This window comes from Rhinolophus ferrumequinum, chromosome X (assembly GCF_004115265.2).
Source record: "Rhinolophus ferrumequinum isolate MPI-CBG mRhiFer1 chromosome X, mRhiFer1_v1.p, whole genome shotgun sequence".
In the NCBI taxonomy this organism is placed as follows: Eukaryota; Metazoa; Chordata; class Mammalia; order Chiroptera; family Rhinolophidae; genus Rhinolophus; species Rhinolophus ferrumequinum.
This window is the reverse complement of record NC_046284.1, coordinates 92,314,630-92,336,053: the sequence shown is the minus strand read 5'-3', so window position 1 is coordinate 92,336,053 and position 21,424 is coordinate 92,314,630. Positions and strand designations below refer to the sequence as shown.

Below are 21,424 nucleotides of genomic sequence, written 5' to 3'. Positions count from 1 at the left end.
CACCCTCAGCAAGGCAGCTGAATAATTTGCATTTGGTAATGAGATGACATCTAATTTCTATTCTCTCTTTAATCTCAATTCTATTTACCATATAAGGTTTATTTTCTGAGACTTTGGTCCAAACTTTCACAATGATAAATTTATTAGAAAGCAATCAAGCCTTGCCTTCAGAATAGTACTTTAATTTCTGCATGACTCATTTGGTAATAAGTTGTATCTAAAAATTAGGTTGATAATCGAACATTTTAACTTTGAACATTTCTATTTTTTCTAAACGTCTCACTGATACAAACAAGTTTCTCAAAAGTTTTCTGCTGCTATTATGAAATAATAGTCAAAAAAGGCATAAATCTGTCAAATGTTGTAAAACTGTCCCTGAGTCTGTTTCTTTAAAGAGGAATATGCTTTTAAGGTCAATAAAAACATTGAGTCTAAAAGAATTTCATTACAAGAGTGAAAAAAATTTCATAAAAAAGTTGACTGAGTAAAAATAACCTGAAGGAAGGACAGAAAAATAAATAGTAGAATGTTTAAACAAAAAAGTTCTCAAAGTAGGGTGGGTCTGTCTTAAAACTATTTCCCTCTATGTTTTACTATGAAAAATTTCAAACATATAACATTGAAAGAATTGTACTCACCACCTAGATTCTACAATTGCTAACAGTTCGCGATATTTGCAACATCAGTACACTTCACCCCTAAACACTTTAGCATGGATTTTAATATTTCTCTCTTTCTAAGGTAAAATTTACGTAGAGCGAAATATACAAATCTTAAGTGTACCATTCAATGAGTTTTGATAAATGTATACACTGCATACCCATGCATGCAGTTTTTTCAGTAACAAAGATTTGTATGTGTATATTTTAAAAATTTTATGTATAGTTATAAAAGCCAGTATCACTGAGAAAATTCAGCATCTGAATTTAGTCTAGCTTCGTCTGAAGAGTTATTAGTAACTTCTCTTTCCTACCATGTTAGCAATCCTATTTCTACAACACTGAATCTCTACACACACATTCATATCACCCACTCAGTCAAAGCCCCCTCTTTGCAAGCACAATAGCATTTAAAAAAAATCTGCTAAGGTATAATTTATTAAGTTAAAATCCCCCAATTTAAGTGTACATTTTCATTACTTCAAAAAGAGTTCTCTCAGGGTGGCCAGATGGCTCAGTTGGTTAGAGCATGAGCTCTGAACAGCAGGGTTGCTGGTTCGATTCCCAGATGGGCCAGTGAGCTGCGTCTTCCACAACTAGATTGAAGACAATGAGCTGCCCCTGAGCTGCCCAGAGGGGCGGTGGGATGGCTCACTCAGTTGGTTAGAGCGAGAGCTCTCAACAACACGGTTGCCGATTCAATTCCCGCATGGGATGGTGGGCTGTGCCCCCTGGAACTAAAGATTGAAAACGGCAACTGGACTTGGAGCTCAGCTGCGCCCTCCACAATTAGACTGAAGGACAACGACGTTGAGCTGATGTGCCCTGGAGAAACACACTGTTCCCCAATAAAAAATAAATAAAAGAGTTCCCTCGTGTTCCTTTGCAACCAATCTCTTCCCTCTACCCCTATCGCCTGGACAGCATCTTTTATTCCCACTGTACAAAGCAAATTCTGGTTATCAATCAAGTTATAAGCAATAAGCAATCCTGTAATGGAAATTGTATTTTGGATTTAAGCAGCTGAGCTGTATCTAATTGAAGTTATGAAAACTTATACATGGTGATAAATGCTTTAGATTCTTTATGTATAGATTATAGTACAGATACCTTAAAATTTATTAGTTAAAAGAGGTAAACTATGCAAATATATTCTGTTAGAGTACAGATGCTACAATTCTAATACCGTTATGCTTGTTAAAATAGTCTATGTTTCCAAACAATAACATCATTGGGCACAAATTTGTCAAAATACTTGAAATAACATTCTGCTGGTTGTTAATGCCCATTCAAATAAAGCTTCACAACTAAGGAAAAGCACTACCTGCTACCTCCAAGATGCTTTCATTCCCAATGACATGAAAGGTCTGCTGACTTTGTGTTTTTTAAAAGGAGAGGGGTGCTAAATCTGGAGAAACAAAAGCAGTTACATATGGGAAGAGCCTTACACTTCAACAGTTATTAACTTTTATGTGGTAGGCAGCCTCTAAGATGGCCCCCAAGATCCCTGCCTCCTGGTATTCATGCCCTTGTATAATCAATCCCTTTCCCTGAAGTGTGGGCTGGACTTACTACCTCACTTGTAATGAACAGAATAGGGCAGAAGGGATAGGATGTCACTTCTGAGATGAGGTTCTAGACTGTGGCTTCTTTCTTGGGCCCTCTCTCTCTTACTTTTGCCCTCCTTCTCTGATCATTCATGTTGAGGGAAGCAAGCTTCTGTGTTGTGGCCAGCCTTATGGAGAGGTCCAATAGCGAGTGAGGCTCTGAAGCCTGTCAACAACCATGTGAGTGAGTTTAGAAGAGGATTCCCCCTGCAGTTGGGCCTTCACATGAGATCACAGCTCCAGAGGAAGGCTTCACTGCAGTCTCAAGAGATCTTGAGCCAGAGGCCCCCAGCTAAGCCATGCCCAGATTCCTGACTCATGGAAACTGAGATGATAAATGCTGCTTTGCAGTTATTCTTTGCATAGCAACAGATAACTAATATACTGTGATATTTTTATACAGTCATGTGCTAGTTAATGATGTATTGGTCAACAACAGACCACATATACAATGGTGGTTCCATAAGATTATAATGGAGCTGAAGAATTCCTATTGCTTAAAGACGTCACAGCTGTCATAATGTCATAGTGCAATGCATTATTCATGTGTTTGTAGTGATGCTGGTGTAAACAAACCTACTATGATGCCAGTCACATAAAAGTATAGCACACACTATTACACCTAGGTTTGTGTAAGTGCACTCTGTGATGTCCACACAACGATGAAATTGCCTAATGATACATTTCTGAGAACGTATCCCCATTGTTAATCCATGCATGACTGTCTTAAATCTGCAGCAATTTGAGCTACAAGTAATTAATGCAACAAAATGTGACAATGAATTCAATTGTTAGCTTCCAGATTTTCTAATTTATCTTTGTTTCTTATATACTTGTCCTCCAGGAAGCACAATGTTAAGGTAAAGTTTATCCTTTTGTTTTAATTGAAATTATTATTGAGATAATTATAGATTCATATGCAGTTGTAGAAATAATACAGAGATCCCTTGTATACTTTGCTCAGTTCCCCCACTGTTAACATTTGACAAAACTACAGTATAATATTACAACTGAATATTGACATGGGTGCAATCCACCCATCTTACTCAGATTGCCTTAATTTTACTTGTATTCATTTGTGCATGTGTGTGTAATTTCTAACATACTTTTTACTTTATATTCTCACATACTCAAATTATATCCCTTTGTAATAAAAATCTAGCCATTACATTATTCTTTATCAATCTTCTTTCTGATGGTAAAACTTAAGAGACATGAATTCAGGAGTTTATTTCATAGCTCCATATTAATAAACTGAAAATAGTAACAGAGAGTAATAAAAACTGCTTATAGATTATGTAATTGTCGAAGGAAAATTCACTTACCCTGACAGTTTTCTTGAAAGCAAACTACAAAATAAAATGTTACTCTCTCCTTAGAATTAATGTATTTATGCTTGAAATTGAGATGTGAAATAATATTAAGTACAGTTAAAATTTTAACACTGCCTCTTTTTCCTCTTATGAAAGAAGTGAGAAGTTAATATTATTTGTTATTTGTATAACAATGCTTCAGGAAATCAACATATCTAAGTTTTTCGTTTATGATCAGGCAGTGTTAAAATTCATAATTAAACATCTAAACACAAACAGCCAAGGAAAAAGTCAAGCTGACTATAAACCATGCAAAGCCAAACACTTCTGCATAAAAGATTAAACCTTAGAGGAAAACAAAGGGATACCTACTTTCTGCTGCTAGAAGTCCTAGGAGGAAGGCAGCATATGGACAAACAACAAACAGTATGATTTTAGAGCAAGCAGGTTATCAAGCCACAGTTGGGCCCAGTAGATGAGCCCAGGAAGCATGGTCCCCCAGCTGAGCCCAAAGTGAGCCCCTGTGTTCCATGAGCACATTCACTGGGACTGTTTAGGGTTTCAGTCGTCAAAACACTGGGTTCTGATTCTGACTTCTTTGGTTTGAAATATGAGAACAGAATATTTCCACTTTAGATTATTAAGTAACAGAGCGTCAATATACTATTTATCATAAGATTAAACTCAACAAATTACAGCGAATGTATAACAGACTAATTGCAGTAACCAAATATATGGTGATGGAAAGAGAACTGACTGGGTGGTGAGCACACAATGTGATATATAGATGATGTATGTATTACAGAATTGTACACTTGAAACCTATATCATTTTACTAACCATTGTCACCCCAATAAGTTTAATAAAAAATAAAATAAAAAGCATCAAATGCAAAAAAAGAAAAAATCTCTTCCATAAAAATTGTTTTAGAATGTAAAGAACATACCTAAACATATATGACAAATTAGGAAGTGGTTTGTTTTAAATTCATTTTTAAATTGTAATTTTAAATAGAATTTTTTGGGGGGGACCGAAATAGGATTGTCAGCTTTTAATTTTGTCAAAGAAGGTCATTAAAAATATCTCACAACCTACCATTTATCATCATTTCATAGAAAGAATAGAAAAGGCATTATTTAAAGATGAAAAACAGACAGTCCATCTCAAGAAAGGGTAGTTGGTGACCTTACACTGTTCTCTCTCTAACCCCTCCTTCCTTCCGTATGCTCTCACTCGCTCCCTACAAACACATGCTCTATGATCAGTTTTCTCTTTTTGCCATGGGCTTGGAAGAACTTTCGGGTAATGATGAAAAGTGCTTTGTGTTTTGTACTGTAAAACAAACCTATGCCAATTTAAAAAGGAAGACAGTGAAAATGATAATGTAGGGAACTTAAAATAAATGATGGCAGAATTTAAAGATTAGAATTAAACAGAGAAGAATTTAGGTTTGAAAATCAATGAAAATATTAAAAAATAAAAAATAAAATAAATATATAGATGTGTTAATTTATGAAACTGTAAAGTTCCAGATAAAATACACAATAGGTCTTTTTGCAACCAACCATACAACCATTACTGTTGGTTGCAGAACAGGAAACTTGCTGGCAGATAGCTATTTGATAAATTATGCTGATAAAATATTATAATGCCTCCCTTTAAATGGCTTAGGAATTAAAAATTAATTTTAGGTACATACAAATAATTCCTGATAGCTATGTGAAAGTTAGGGAAATATTAGAATTTTATTCAAAATTTTCTTTCCTCTCTGACTTCTGGGTATATACAAACTTTCTCGTCATTTAGGGTAGGTGATCAGGCATGTACATTGCATAATAATTCGTCTATATTTTATCTGTAGCAGCTGGACAGTGCTACTTAAAGATATTTTAGAGACAGACCTTTAGCATATCAAATGAAGATATAGGCTACTTACAAAATCATTAAGATCCAGAACATTTTTTAAAAGACAAAAAAAAATAAAATAGGGTGTGACTGCAAGAAAGGGAAGAAGAAACGCGAAATTGTGAGCAACACATTTGAAGGCTTTCAGGCTACCCGTAAGACAGTGTAAGAAATTTCTTTTTTTGTTGTGGTTTTTTTTTTTTGTTTAAAAAGCAAGTACTGTTATCAGAAACTATTTCAGCCATATCATTTAGAAGTTATACTAAAAAACAGAAAACATTGGGCAATAAAAATGTATTTAATAGAAAATAAGCATGTCTATAACTATAGACAATTTCTTTCCCTAAAAGAAAAACCCAACTTTTCACAGAAAGGAACACTTAAGAGCTCATTAAACTCTTACCAGGCAGAGGCACATATTAAGGGGCAACATTAAAGATCAGGTCTGTGACACTATTGCAAGGACCATACTGCTCTGCAGGCCCATTTCTAAAGGTGAAAATGGTATTAAATATATTCCAAATACGCAACTATATCATGTAGTCACAGCACAACACAAAATCATTACTGGAACCACTCTCCCTAGATAGGGTCAAGTGTAACCTGAGTATGAGGAGAGAAGAAAGAGGTTCCTAGCTAACAAACAACAACAAAAAGCTACAGGTGAAGGGAACAAAATGACCAGGAGGAAAGATATGAAACAATAGGGAGCACTGGGGAACATACCTATAAACTCAACCATGGCCTTGCCTTTCTTGTGGTAAGGGCTCTGGGTAATTACCAAGTCAGAACAAGAGGAAAACAGCAAGGTCTTCTCCTCAGAGTCTCTTCTCTAAGATTCCCATTTCTGAATGTTTTTGGAAATCACCTTCACTCAAAAGAGGAAGACTCACATCCCAATTGGTAAAAGTCAAAATGAGGAACTATATAGCTGCTGGAATGGAAAACTTAATCTTGTTATTTTGTACAAGGTATAAACACATGCCCATGTGTAAGAAACTCTCTCTGTGTATGTGTATGTGAAGGTGTATGTGCACATACGTGTATAAACAGAGGAAGGAAGAAGCATAAATACTGACAAATGCTCATGGTTCCAACAGGAAAAAAGCATTAGCACATCCATTCCTTCTATATTGCTCATTGTGAAGGACAAACAACTCATGCTTTAGGAAGGGCCTGGCCTTGATTCCAATGGTAATACATGAATATTGAATGAGCCAGACCAAGAGTACAAACATCAAATCAACAGTATCATGTCAACCACATGGCAAATACTGAGGGACTCTAATAAAAAAGAAAAACCGAGGGCAGAGGACATATGATGCAGGAGTTAAATTAATAAAGAAATACATAAATAAAATAAAAAACTGTAACACACATACATGCATTTACATATACATATATATGGATCCTATGGATTTTTAGTGAATGATACTTGATGAAAATCTGAGCATTTTATAATATAATTTTGTGAACACTGGTGGGTTTTTTCAGGAATACCTACATTCATTTAATCAATACAGGTAACTCTTCTATGTTCTTCTCCCTTGAATGCTTGTATACATACGTTATAGACTTTATAAAAAGAGAACTTGTAAATTGTTTCAAGAAATAACTCATAAGATTCACATTAAAAGATTCAATTAAAAGCAGTGTTGTCCCAAAGTCTGCTCTGCTATGGTTGATGTGGAGAAAATCTTATGTCAGAACATTTTGTTGAGGCAGAAGATAATCAGAAAGATCCCCCCAAAATCGACTACAACGTTGGATTGGATGAAGTGTGACATTAGGTCTGAAGTAGGGAAAAAGGGAAGAAATATTTCTGAGGTAAAAAGAAAAAAATGAAATGTTGGTTTTGGAGCAGTAGAGGAGAGCAACTTTGGTATTAAAATTAAAAGGAACCAGACATATGTAGATGGGATTTGGTTGCTGACAAACTTCCTTACCATCCCTTGGAGGAGCTGACTAGATTCACAGAAAAAAGTTTATTCAAAATGGAGGAGAAAGGATGTAGATACCAAATGATTCACACTGATGAATGAATGATCCAATTACCTGAGGAGGTAGGGTCTTCTGAGAAATCTGGCAACTCTTCAGGGGGATCCCCATAGAATGAGTTGAATTTGTGACTTGACACAGCTGCTAGTACTGCACCCTAAAGCAAAGAGATGAAAAAATATTAAAACAAATATATAAATATAAAAAGTTAACAAATGGTTATTTAAGGATTACTCAGAAAGTCAAATACACAGATGATAGCTAGAAAAGGGGTAGCTTTTAAATAATTTTGGATTTCTTCAAATCAATCATGTACGCATATGCCAGAATAATGCTGTTGGAGATTGCAAAAGTATATGAAACCATTTACATCTTGAACTCAAACACGTACCACACAATGTCTCTATAAAATGATGATGCAGAAGGATGTCTAATGAAATGGAAAGAGGCTTGTGATGAACTACATATAAAAGATTTTAGGGCTGGCCCGGTAGCTCAGGCGGTTAGAGCTCCATGCTCCTAACTCTGAAAGCTGCCGGTTCGATTCCCACATGGGCCAGTGGGCTCTCAACCACAAGGCTGCCAGTTCGATTCCTCGAGTGCTGCAAGGGATGGTGGGCAGCGCCCCCTGCAACTAAGATTGAACATGGCACCTTGAGCTGAGCTGCCTCCCAGATGGCTCAGTTGGTTGAAGTGCGGGCTCTCAACGACAAGGTTGCCGGTTCGACTCCCGCAAGGGATGGTGGGCTGTGCCCCCTGCAACTAGCAACGGCAACTGGACCTGGAGCTGGGCTGCGCCCTCCATAACTAAGACTGAAAGGACAACAACTTGACTTGGAAAAAAAAAAAAGTCCTGGAAGTACACACTGTTCCCCAATAAAGTACTGTTCCCCTTCCCCAATAAAATCTTTAAAAAAAAAAAGGTTTTAAACAATCTATAGTATGATCTAATTTTTGAAAAAAAGATTAATATAGATATAAAAGGCTGAACATATACACCAAACTGTTGTTAGTATTAATTATCTCTTGGAAGTAGGAATATGAGTCATTTTTCTTTAATCCCCCCCTTTCTTTTTGTTAACAATGACTATGTGTTACTCCTGTACAGTATTTCTCAATCAGGCCACAGAGCAGAATCAACTACATGTGACTCTTTTAAACCACATGCATAGCCTGTCCTGATTCCTAGTAGAGAATCACTGTCATATTGAGTGCAATCCCTTAGGATGTTGGGTGGGAAAAGGTTGGGAATTATTGCTTCAGTAACAGGAAGAACGCTAACAGTTATTTTGTAAAAGTGTTCAATTCTGTGAGTGTTAGGTGTAGGCCAAAATATCTGGGTGTGTTCCTTGGCTCTGGCACTTTCCAGCTGCGTGATGCTACTTGAGTCATTTAACCTTTTGGGGTTTTCTCCTTTGTAAAGCGAGAACAGTAAAACTGACATAACTTACCTTATAGGATTGTCAAAAGTCATTATGTATGTGAAAATGCTTTGTAAACAGCAAAGCATTTTGTAAATGCAAATGATTACTAACCCTACTAATCTACTGCTAGAACATGGGCACAGCCTTTTTCTGGTCTAGGAAGAATAGCTCATTTAGGTAGTCAAGTATCAGTTCACTGAAGTAGTCTTAAGTCTAAATTTTAAATATTGAACTCTTGGATTATTTTTTGAAAAGAAAGATAAATCTTTCATGTGTGTAGGCATTTATTAAATACATGGAAACATTAATAGAAATACATTTCCACAAGATTCATTTTTTTGGGGGGCCATGTTAGGGTTTCTTTCTATAAATAGAAATTGAAAAAGAGACAGACTGCATAAAGGGAAGAGCAAAAAGCAGAAAAGTGCTCATGATGATGCCATGCCAGGCAACTTTTTAGATTTGCAAAAGTCCAGGGTTAATGCAGGAGAGGTTCTTATGTGGAATTTTATGGTCAGCTACCACGATAAAAAAACAGTACTGAATGCTGAGTTCTTCTTTCTACAGTAGAAGCTTATTTCACTTTACGTATTATACATGTTCCCTAAAAAGTGGGTGGGAATGGAATTTTTACAAATGAAATCATATGTTTCCCACACACTGAGATTAAAATTTTAGAGATGTTCTATTTTTATTTCCAAATGAAGATTCAATTGAGTTTCTTTTTTAAATTAAATTTATTGGGGTGACATTGGTTACTAAGATTATATAAGTTTCAAGTGTACAATATTATAATACATTATCAGTATATTGCATTGTATGGTCATCATTCAAAGTTAAGTTTCCCTCTGTCACCATGTATTTGACTCCCTTTGCCCTCTTCAACCTCCCCCATCCCCCTTTTCCCTCTGGTATATGGTAGTTTTATGTTTCAAGGCCTGTTCTAGCTACTACTGTAGTCAAAGATCTAGAAATACTTATACTACTAGAAAAGCGCTATTTAAAAAAGCCCTGAGAGATAAATTCTTTTGAAATAATAGTAGCAAGTTCCTAATTTATCTGTCTTATGGCTAGCAGTTTTGTTTATTTAGTTCTTTAAACTCAGTGACTGCATGTGGTTTGAATTTTCAACACAAAGCTATTAGGTAATACGACAAAATGGTTCCAAAACACTTTATGGATTTCGAGAATTTTATTAGAATTTGAGTCAACTTTAGAGATGATTCATTCTAAGAGACTCATTCTGTTGATGAAGAAACAGGTTCAGAGAGGCTTAGCAACCTGTTAAGGTTACTGCCAACTTTGAGACAGAATTGAGGTCCTCTAACTATGCCCCGCAGTTCAAGGGTTTTTACTATTCCAGGTGTCAACAATCTTTGTCTGTAAAGGGTCAGACAGTAAATATTTTAGGCTTGAAGGCAATGACTCAACTTTGCCATTGTAGTGTGAAAAGCAGCCATAGATAATACGTACACGAATGTTCATGCTGTGTTCCAATAAAACTTTATATATAAAAATCGGTGGTGGGCTAGATTTGGTTTCCAGGCAGTAGTTTGCTAACCCCTTGTACTACACTATTGCTATTAAAGAGCTCAGATCTTATACAAGTAGTTCTTCAAACTTCCTACTTTATTAAATCCTTGGTAAATAAGTTTTCTATCTAATTTAGTAGGTATACTTTAGTATGTTCTGAGAGTAAAACATATCAATTTCGAGTTAAGGAGACTATTCACAAGCTGTTAAGATAACTAATACTAAAGATGCAATTTTCTAAGCCAATTAACCTAGAAAGGAGAAGGCAGATTCTAAATGCAAAGAAAAAGAGAACTACAAGGAATTAATTATTAACTTAATCATAATTATAGTTCATACGCCAAACATCAAAATGGAATGCTCTCAGCTAGATGATTCTGTGTCTCATTTAAGGAAGTGGAAAACAAGAAATGGTTTAGCTCAGACTTCTGCTATGTTAAACTACTAAATGCACTTAAGAAGGCAACAAAATTATTAAGTAAGGAACGCAGGAGTTGAACACATGTATAACTGACTTGAGGACAACAGCAAAAAAACCAATGTGTACTCCCTTTTTGGTGCCCCCTAACTGAGCTCAGAAACAAGCACCATGAAGCTTGACAGACACAGGGCAGGTACACTTTAACAAGTATAAATACAAAATACACAAGTATAAGATGTAGAATAACTGGCATTGTACCCAAATGGCAAGGTAACACATAGTCATAGTATAATATACTGAGGGGGAAAAGCCCAGCACAGGGACATACAAATATGAATGTGACACAGAATTCAAGAGAGGGTCATCTTAATAGGATGCAGAACACTGAACTCAAAGCCTTAAACGTGGAAAGGGTGAGGCTGAACAGAGATAACCAAAAGGCTAGAAAATCATTTCAAGGTAGAGATGTTAAAGGATTTGGGTCGATTACATTTAAGAATTAAGTCCTAGATGATGAGATCATTGATTCAATCAGAACTTTTGATCTCTCTCCATATAATTACAGCCAAAGTTATCATTTGGCTGTAACTATATGGAGAGACTATGAAGTTATTATAGTCAGCATAGCCTATACAGATATGATACTTAAGCATAAACTAAACACAGGTCTAAAACCTGGAATTTCATAACATTAAGTCAGGATATACTAATGAAGGAGGCTGTGCTATCTTCTCTGAAGAAAATTAAAATGAGACTTATAAGCGTAGTAGATATGGCTATAGTTAAGAGCAATTGCATGGCATAGATATCTTAGGAATCCTTTTAGTCTATGAAAAAGTACTTTATAAAGATGGTCTTTAGAAGCCACACTGCCTATCTTAGGAAGTAATAAATTCTATGTTTCAGAATCAAATTAATAGAACTGCTTTGTAAAATCAATGTAGGAGGATCAAAATCACTTTAATTATTATTTATGCAACTGCTCATATCAGAATAATAGTTTTCAGTTTTTAGAATCAAAGATGTCTATCAGATACTAGATTTACTGCTCTGAGTAGCGGGAGCCCACAACTGCTATGGCTAACCTACTGCCTCTACACAAACTCTCATGACATGAAAAGACTGTATATAAATGTTGGCTTTTATTAGGGCACAAAGGTCCTTGAGAAATCCTTAAATTAGTTCTCGTCGAATTAATAGAAAGGGGACAAATGCCAAAAGGCAGCTCTTAGAGCTTCCTGGTTGACCTTTCAAAAGGTGCTGCACAGGTGTAACCATTGCTCTCGGAGGTGCCAAGACTCCAGATAGCGGTGTTGTACAATACTAGAACTTTCTGCAGTGAGAGAAATGTTCTATACCTGTGTTATCCAATACAGTGGTCATAAGCCACATGGGGTACTGAGCACTTGAAATATGACTATTGCAACTGAGAAATCAAATTCAAAATTTTATTTAATATTAATAAGTTAAAATTAAAATCTAAGTTGCTACATATGGCTAGTGGCTACTGCATTGGATAGTGCAGCTCTATAAAGTACTGGAAAACAGGATTCTTTAAACAACCTTTTTCTAGTTCTGCAAAGCTCAGGAATCCAAGAGACCAATCAGTAAGTCAGAGAAGTATGCAGGCTATACTTTTGCAATTTGCAAAATCAATAAAGGAAAAATATAGAAAGCTATCAGAAATCTCCCTCACTTTCTATATATACAAGGAACAAATGATTTCCCTTAAATTGAATCACATGGATTCAATTCACCATGTCCTGAACTGATTGCAATAAACTTACCCAAATAAAGAATCTTGCTTCTATTTATACAGAATTTCTTCAACATACTCCACTGTGGGGAAATCTGCTCTCTAGACGCAGAAATAACTCATGAAGCAAAGGGCATGATTTCTAGAACAGATTCCCTCCTGAGCCTCTTCCCTAGGTAGACATGCTCAGACACTCACAGACATGCCCCTAGTCCTCTCCCCACCTTTCCATCTTGCCCTTGCTCAGCGACTCCTTCAAGTAGATGACAGCCAGGGTCAGAGTACAGGTGTGCCTCCTTAAGGAACACACAGAGCACAGATTTTCTAGACAGCCTAGACTGTACAGCCTGTCCCATGCATTCTAATACTCAGTTTGAGAAAATATGATCTTCATATCTAGTCCCCTGCTCAGGCTTATGTAGTTTATTAAAGAAAGTATTGTTTCTAGAGGATTTTAAAAAACGGAAGTATTGAAATTCTAGAGCTTAGTATGAAATAAAAGGGTGAAAAAAAAGAACCCCAACATATGAAATGTCTGGTAACCAAAATGGGGAAAAAAATTTTCCATCGTCATTTACAGATGTAAAAATAAAATAATGACATAAGGGAGAATAAAAAGAAGTGTGTGATAATAATTCAAATCACATGAGGGTTCCATAAACTTTTTTAAATTTACAGTTTGAAACATAGTCTGAAAATGATGTTAATGCTTCTAATTATCCAAATAATTTTCTCATTAGGGATTTGTTGTCTCCTGCAGCCTGCTGAAGAGATTAAATGCCAAAATGAAAGTACAAATATGGAAAGGAACAATTTCTGACTGTTTAGTATTGATACTACTATAACCAGTCATAAGTAATCATCTTGAAATTTCAGCAAAGTAAAATGAATAATGTGTTATATTTTGGCATAGACTAGTTTTACAAAACTTACTGAATGAGAAAAAGGTTCAACTGTAAAAACAATAAATTCACCATCAAAAATACCTGTTTGGGTAAAAATCTTTTGGAGGGCAAGTTAGTTACAGAGATAAAAAATCTTGGGGTGGCGGATGGCTCAGTTGGTTAGAGCGTGAGCTCTCAACAACAAGGTTGCGGGTTCAATTCCCGCATGGGATTGTGGGCTGTGCCACCTGCAACTAAAGATTGAAAACGGCAACTGGACTTGGGGCTGAGCTGCCCCCTCCACAACTAGACTGAAGGACAACAACTTGGAGCCGATGGGCCCTGGAGAAACGTACTCTTCCCCAATATTCCCCAATAAAAAAACCCCCCAAAAACCCCTTAGGTACATGTATAAACTTTGATGCGAACAATTTCAGTAGCAGAGAACTTACCCTAAGAATATAATCAGAGCTGTACAAAGATTTATTAATATAAATAGCGAATGCAACAATATTTATGGCCATGAAAAACTGGAAGCGATCTCCTTGTCATTGAATTATAGTCATAAGTACATATGATGGATTTTTCTGGAACCATTACAGTTTGTTCTTTAGAGTAGTAACTCTCAATAAGGTGGACATATCACAGTCACCTAAGGGGCTTTTCCAATAAAGATGCACCCCTCTAACCTCCTGCATGCCTAGGGCTGAGGGAGGGAGGGGTGGCATCTTGGGTGAGCTGAGTGGTGCAGTTAGCCACTGTTACTATGGTACCGTGGCATATCCCTCAAGTGTGCCAAAGTGAAAGCCAGTATTTAAGAATATTTTGTCTCATGGCTTAAAAAATGTGGGTTATGTGAAATCTACATAACATAAAAGTCACCATTTTAAAGTGTACAATTCAGTGATATTTAATAGATTCACAATGCTATGTGGCCACCACTTCTGTCTAGTTTCCAAAACATCTTTATATCTCCCCCCACCAACCCCAATCCCTATACCTATTAAGCAGTTGCTAACCAGTGCCAGGAAATTACCAATTTGCTTTTTCTCTCTATGGATTTACAGATATAAATACCTATTCTGGATATTACAAATTAATGGAATCATCCAATAGGTGGCCTTTTATGTCTTTTACTGTATGTGGATATCAAACTGCCCTAGCACCAGTTGTTGAAAAGACTTTACCTTCCCCATTGAATTGCCTTGGCAACTTTTGTTGAAAATCAACTGACCACATATATAAGTGTTTATTCCTGAACTCTTAATTCTGCTCCACAATCTACATGCCTATCCTCATACCATACTGGCATCACAGTGTCCTGATGACTGTAGCTTTATAGTAAGTGTTGAAATTGGAAAGTATGAGTCTTCCAACTTTGTTCTTTCTTACAGATTGTTTTGGCTATTCTAGGTCCTTTGCATTTCCATATAAATTTTGGGATCAGTTTGACAATATCTGCTAAAACTTTGATAGGGATTGTGTTGAATCTATAGATCAATTTGGAAAGAACTATTATCTTAATACTATTGAGTCTTCTGATTCACGAACATTAAATATTGCTCCATTTAGTTAGATTCTCTTTAATTTCTCTCAGCAATGTTAGTTTATAAGGCTTATACTTCTTTTGTTAAATTTGTTCTTAAGTAGTTCATCCTTTTTGATGCTATTGTGAATGGAATTGTTTAATTTTAAGATTGTTCGTTGCTCATATATAGAAACACAATTCAATTTTATATATTGATCTCGTATCCTATGACCTTGCTAAACATGTTATTTCTAATAGTTTCTTTTTGAAGATTCCTTAGGATTTTCTATATACAGGATCATGTCATCATGTAAACAAAGACAATTTTACTTTCTTTCCAATCTGGATGCCTTTTATTTTGTTTTCTTGCCCGACTGCACTAGAGCCTGAGTGTTTGTATTTTTATTAAGTTCCTAGGTGATGGTGATGCTGCTGGGCTGGGGAATTGCACTCGGAAAGCCAGTGCTCTAAAGAATGTATCTCACACAATGGATATGATACTAGAGGAGAATAATGGAAGAGAAGTGAATGTTATATCACAAGTATAAGATCCTCTCTTTCTAGATACTGTGAAGGAAAATGATCTAAGTGGTCAGAAAAATCTAAGCATAGTTATTAATATTTTGGAAGAAATACAGAAATAGAGATTATCCAGTGAAAGTTTTCATGGTCTATACATTTTTAAATAGCCTTTAAAAAAACCTCTAAATGTTAACGTCAATGACTGAGAAAAAAGTTAAAATGGTATGGAGTGTCCACTGAAGAATTACAGTTATTTATAAATAGAGTACCAAATCAAAGTTATTAACATTAAAATCATAATAAAACAAATAAAAACAATAATAATATTAATAGCAAATAATCTCTATGGAGCACTTATGACTAACAGGTAGTATTCTAATTGCTGTAATATTAATTCATTAAAACCTTACAACCCTATGAGTTAGCTATTATCATTATGATAAGGAAGTTGAGGCACAGAGAATTTAAGCTTGTTCAAAGTTATACAGCTTGTGTCAGAGCCAGTATTCACCCCAGGCAATGTAGGTCCAGAGCCCACTCTTTCCCATAATACTGTATTCCTTCTCTTTCTTCTTGCCACCAACAATAAAAATGTCCTACCTCTAAGTAACAAAAGTAATTTTCTCCTGCTTTCTGAGAACTTCCTTTTTAATTATTTCAAAGGGAGTCATACAAATTTAGTTGCTGACCACCATTTGAGAAGCTTGAAAATAGTGTCTGGATAGAAGGATGGGTGCCTAGCTGTTCGTTTGTGAAAATAAGTTGTGTGGTGGGCTCTGGAAGCCAGGGAAGTTGCAATCTCTGTTCTAGAAGCTTACAGGAGAGGCAGAATGAGGAGAATCAGTTCCCTGAGGAGGGTAAGTGTAATATGCTTTAACCAGAGTGGCTGAATCACTCAAAGGAACACAGCCGTAGCAGAAGGAAAAACAGTAAATGCTGATGTTCCTAATTCTAGGTTGTTTGGTGGGTCTTGAAACTTTAAATATCCCTGCAAAGGGATGTGGTAAATTCACATGACCCCTTTCTGCTGTGACAGCTTGGCCCTGTCCAAATGAATCTTAGTCACCACTTTGGCTATTTTAGGCCCAAGTCTGATTTTGTGGCACTGGGAGAAATACAGCATATGTTTCTTGTGATGGAGCAAACCTGAGCCCTGTATTTGGGCAATGAAACGTTCAGCCCCAAAGAGAGTAAGGTCACATAGGCCAAAGCAGCATTAGAATTACGAAGACTTTAGGGAAGAAATGCAAAAGAAGCATAACTAATGGATTCTTTGTGGGGGTTGTGGGGTAGGGAGGAAACTAACTTCAAAAACAGCTGACCAAAATTCACTTTGGATAATAAGATTTTTTCTTTTGTAGGCGACACTGGTTTGGGTGTATACCAAAACAAAGAAATAAAAGTCCTGGGAAACTTCTTTGGGCACCATATTAATAATTATTTTTGCCAAAGACTGTTAAAGCAAAGAGAGAAGAGCCAGTTTGAACCTCTGCTCTAAAAACAACTGGGAGATAGACTTAACTGGGAACAACCATCACCCAACAATGGCATGTTAAAATTTCCCTTGCTCTGGGGCCGGCCCGGTGGTTCAGGTGGTTGGAGCTCCACGCACCTTACTCTGAAGGCTGCCGGTTTGATTCCCACATGGGCCAGTGGGCTCTCAACCACAAGGCTGCCGGTTCGACTCCGGCAAGGGATGGTGGGCTGCGCCCCCTGCAACTAATAACAGCAACTGGACCTGGATCTGAGCTGCGCCCTCTACAACTAACACTGAAAGGACAACAACTTGACTTGGAAAAAATCCTGGAAGTACGTACACACTGTTCCCCAATAAAGTCCTGTTCCCCTTCCCCAATAAAATCTTTGAAATAAAATTTCCCTTGCTCTGTGTAGCAGCGCTGTCCAAGAAAACTTTCTGCAATGATAGAAATGTCCTGTATGTGCGTCATGCAATATAGTAGCCACTAGCTACATATGGTTACCGAGTACTTGAAATGTGCTAGTGTGACTGAGGAACTGACCTTTGAATTAATTTAAATTTAAATTGCTACATGTGGCTTGTGGCTACTATGTTAGACAGTTCAGCTGTATAGGATAATACTGTGGCCTACATAGTCTTCCTAAAATTCATATAAATGTTCTTATAAATCTAGAGTTATACACAACTATTCACATATTTCAGGGATTGAATAATAGTGAACAATATTATTGCAACTTATGACATATCTGAAAATACAAATAAAAGTTTTATAGTTGGCAGGAGTTGTGTGGCTAAGAGGGACTACTATCCAAGCAACCACGTAGAGGAAAGAGTTAAATTTTTTTTACAGTTATCAAAAGCAAGTCAGACATAAGTTTATTTTAAGACCGTAATAGAATAGTTTCCTCTCTTGAGGGGGAGGGGAGAAATGTTGTCCTATAAAATGTTTGCCCACTGCTGAAAAGACTCCATTATTTTATATTGAGTATTTAAAAAAAACTTTTAAAGTCAAATGGGCTCCCTATATGGGGTAATTACTAATTTTTTGTGTATGTGAGGTGGAGGATAGGGAGAGTGGTAGGAGAAAGGTACCTAGAAAGAACAAAGAAAAGATAAGAAAAGTAATTTGAAAACATTTTCTATCTAGTATCCCAAGGTAGTGGGGATTTTTACTGCTTTGTGATGGTTGTTCAATTCTAGTTCCAATTCTAATTTGGTGTTGTTTCCATTGAACTAAACTACATTTTTTGGTCCAATATTTGTTTGAGAAAACATGACCTAGATTTATGTAAACAACAAAAGAACAAGACAAACAAATGAGAAACAAAAACTCATAGACACAGACAATAGTTTAGCGGTTACCAGAGGGTAAGGGGGGCAGGGGGTGGTAGATGAGGGTAAAGGGGATCAAATACGTGGTGATGGAAGAAGAACTGACTCTGCGTGGTGAACACACAATGTGATTTATAGATGATGTAACACAGAATTGTACACCTGAAATCTATGTAACTTTACTAACAATTGTCACCCTAATAAACTTTAATTAAAAAAAAATAATGGATAATAATAGTAAATTACTGTTTTTAAAGTAATTTTATCTCTGTTATGAATTTTAAAAATAACACATATAAAATATGATTAATCTTCCATTTATTATAACTTATTGTTTGGATTCATACTTAGATATTACTTTACATGATTTAAAAAACCAAAATCTTATTGAAAAGATGGTAATTTTTGGAAGTGAGAATTTAGCTATAAGAAAAACAATGGCCAACACCAGGATATATTTATGGGCCCTGAAGCAGAATAAAACCATGATCATCAACTGTATCTGTCTCGCTTTTTGATGATTTCTTTAATTTACCTTTAGCTTCCTCCTTGCATTGAATTTCCTCAGTTGCTCTACTGTTTCTGGAAGATGAATCTTGTAGGCATAACGATCCCTCTCCTATAAAAGAAGAAAGATAATGAACACTTATAACTGTACAAAAAAGTGAAGAAGCTTAACCTAAAACAAACAATAAAGTCTTAATTATTAAATGTGAAACTTAGATTGAATCCTAGGAGACTGGAGATTTTATTCCATGATACTGGTAAACATTCTCAAACGAGGCATATGAAGGTCAAAACTAATAGTAAAATAATGTTTTATTTTTAGCAATAATAAAGGGATGAAATAATGGGTCATGTAATTTTCAGATATATGGCTAAAATAATTAATCATAATATGATGAAGGTATGAAGTTACCTTTGATATGATCTTGTCAGGTAAAATAAGCATTTGAAAAATTAACTGCACAACTTATTCAGCATTCTGAGTTATTAGGAATAACTGGATTTTTTAAAAAATCACAGTATCTTGAACTAGAACAAACTTCATGGCCATCGAATTCAACAATTTCCCCATGTGGGATCCCCTTCCATCCCCGATGGATGGAAGACCATTCTGTATGACCTTGCCCAGTAGGGGATCATTGCTTTATGGCAGACCACTACAATTTTAAGAAAGTGAGAAAGTTCTTACTCAGCCTGGGCCCATATCTGGCTTGTTTGGGCATCACCTCTTCCTTATAATAACCCTTCAGTAGTTAAGAGGGAGAATCATGCTTCCACTAAATCTATTCTTCTGTGATAATGTCTCCAGTTACCTCAACTATTCCTCATGTATATGTCAAAGCTCTTTTGTCATTCTTCTATCTTCCCCTTTGGTTCTACTCTAATTTGTCAATGTACCGTAAAGATTTATATGCTATCAGTATTAATTTCAGAAATATTTCTTGAGAGCCTGCTATGTGCCAGGCATTGTTCTTATGTACTTGGGATACATAAGTAAACAAAACCAACAAAGATAAATCGTAGAGTATGTTAAAAGTGCTACAGAATAAAGCAAATAATAAAACAGAGTAAGAGGGACTGGGTACACTGCAACTTAAAATAGGGTGGCCAAAGTAGGTCCAGTTGAGAACGTCACGTCCAAAAGAGGTGAGTGAGTGCTCTAGGCAGAGAGAACAACCAATGCAGAGACTCAAAGGAGGGACTGTGCCTGGAATTTGAGAACTAGCGAGGAGACCCACTCTGTGTGGAGTAAAAAGTAGGTTAGATCAGAGAGATGATAAGGCTGTGATAGGCCACAAAGGGCCTTTGGCTTTTATTTTGAGTGGAAGAGGGAGCCATTGGAGGGTTTCGAGCTGGAGTGACATGATCTGACAGCTTTAAAGGAACACTCTGCTGGTTGTGTTGAGATTAGATTGGAAGGGGACAAAGGTTGGAAAAAAAAAAAAAAAGCAGGAAGACCAGTTTGGAGGCTACTACAGTAATCCAGGGGAGAGATGATGGATGAAATCAGATGGAAACAATAAAAAGGGTAAAAGGAGGTAGACTGAATATGTTTTGTTTTGTTTTCCCCAAAAAGTTTTACTGAGGTATAATTAACATATAAAAACTGCACATTTAAAATGTACAATTTGGTAAGTTTTGACATATGTATATAACTATAAAACCATCACCACAATCAAGATAACGAATAATCCATCACTCTCAAGTTTCCTCATGTTCCTATGCCATCCCCATCCCAGCCCCCAGGTAACCACTGACCTACTTTCTATCACTACAGATTGGTTTACATTTCCTAGAATTTTAATAAATGGAATCATACAGTATGTACTCATTATTGTCCAGCTTCTTTCACTTAGCATAAAGATTCTGAACTTTATCCACATTGTTGTATTAATAGTTCATTCCTTTTTATTGCTGAGTGGTATTCCATTGTAAGAATATGTCACAGTTTTTTTATCTGTTCATCTGTTGATGGACCCTGGGGTTCCAGTTTTTGGCTATCAGAGATAAAACTGCTACCAACATTAATGTACCAGTCTTTGTATGGACATATATTTCATTTTTCTTAGGTAAATACTTAGGAGTAGAATGACTGGGTCATATTATAAGAGTATGTTTAACTTTTTAAGAAATTGCCAAACTGTTTTTCAAAGTGGTTGCACCATTTTACATCTCCATAGCAGTGTATCAGTTCCAGTTGTTCTATATCTTCACCAATACTTGGTGTGGTTAGTATTTTTGATTTTAGCCATTCTGATACATGTGTGTATAGATGTCTCATTGTGGCATTCATTTGTATTTCCCTAATAATTAAGGATGTTGAGCAACTTGTGTGAGCTTATCTGACATCCATGTGTCTTCTTTGTTGAAGTGTCTGTTGAAATCTTTTCCCATATTAAAAATTGGGTTGTGTGTTTTCTTACTGAATTTTAAGAATTCTTTACATATTCTGGGCATAAGTCCTTTATCAGATATATAATTTGCAAATATTTACTCCCAGTTTGTGGCTTGTCTTTTCTTTTTTTTCCTAAATTTATGTTTTAAGTGTGGTTTTC

At 36.0% G+C, this 21,424-nt stretch overlaps 1 protein-coding gene across 14 annotated transcripts in view; it reads right to left on the bottom strand.

The window, feature by feature from the left end:
- The window catches only part of CASK (calcium/calmodulin dependent serine protein kinase), a 392,568-nt gene that overhangs the window by 84,877 nt on the left and 286,267 nt on the right, over positions 1-21,424 (bottom strand). For 9 of the 14 annotated variants that reach the window (XM_033104205.1, XM_033104214.1, XM_033104254.1 and 6 more), the window contains exons 9-11: positions 18,898-18,981; positions 7,540-7,639; positions 3,952-3,969 (exon numbers count right to left, since the gene is read on the bottom strand). In XM_033104205.1, the coding sequence (XP_032960096.1) occupies positions 3,952-3,969; positions 7,540-7,639; positions 18,898-18,981 (202 nt within the window). The remainder of the gene's footprint in view (positions 1-3,951; positions 3,970-7,539; positions 7,640-18,897; positions 18,982-21,424) is intronic. The other 5 variants (XM_033104288.1, XM_033104309.1, XM_033104244.1 and 2 more) reach the window with 1 other exon arrangement.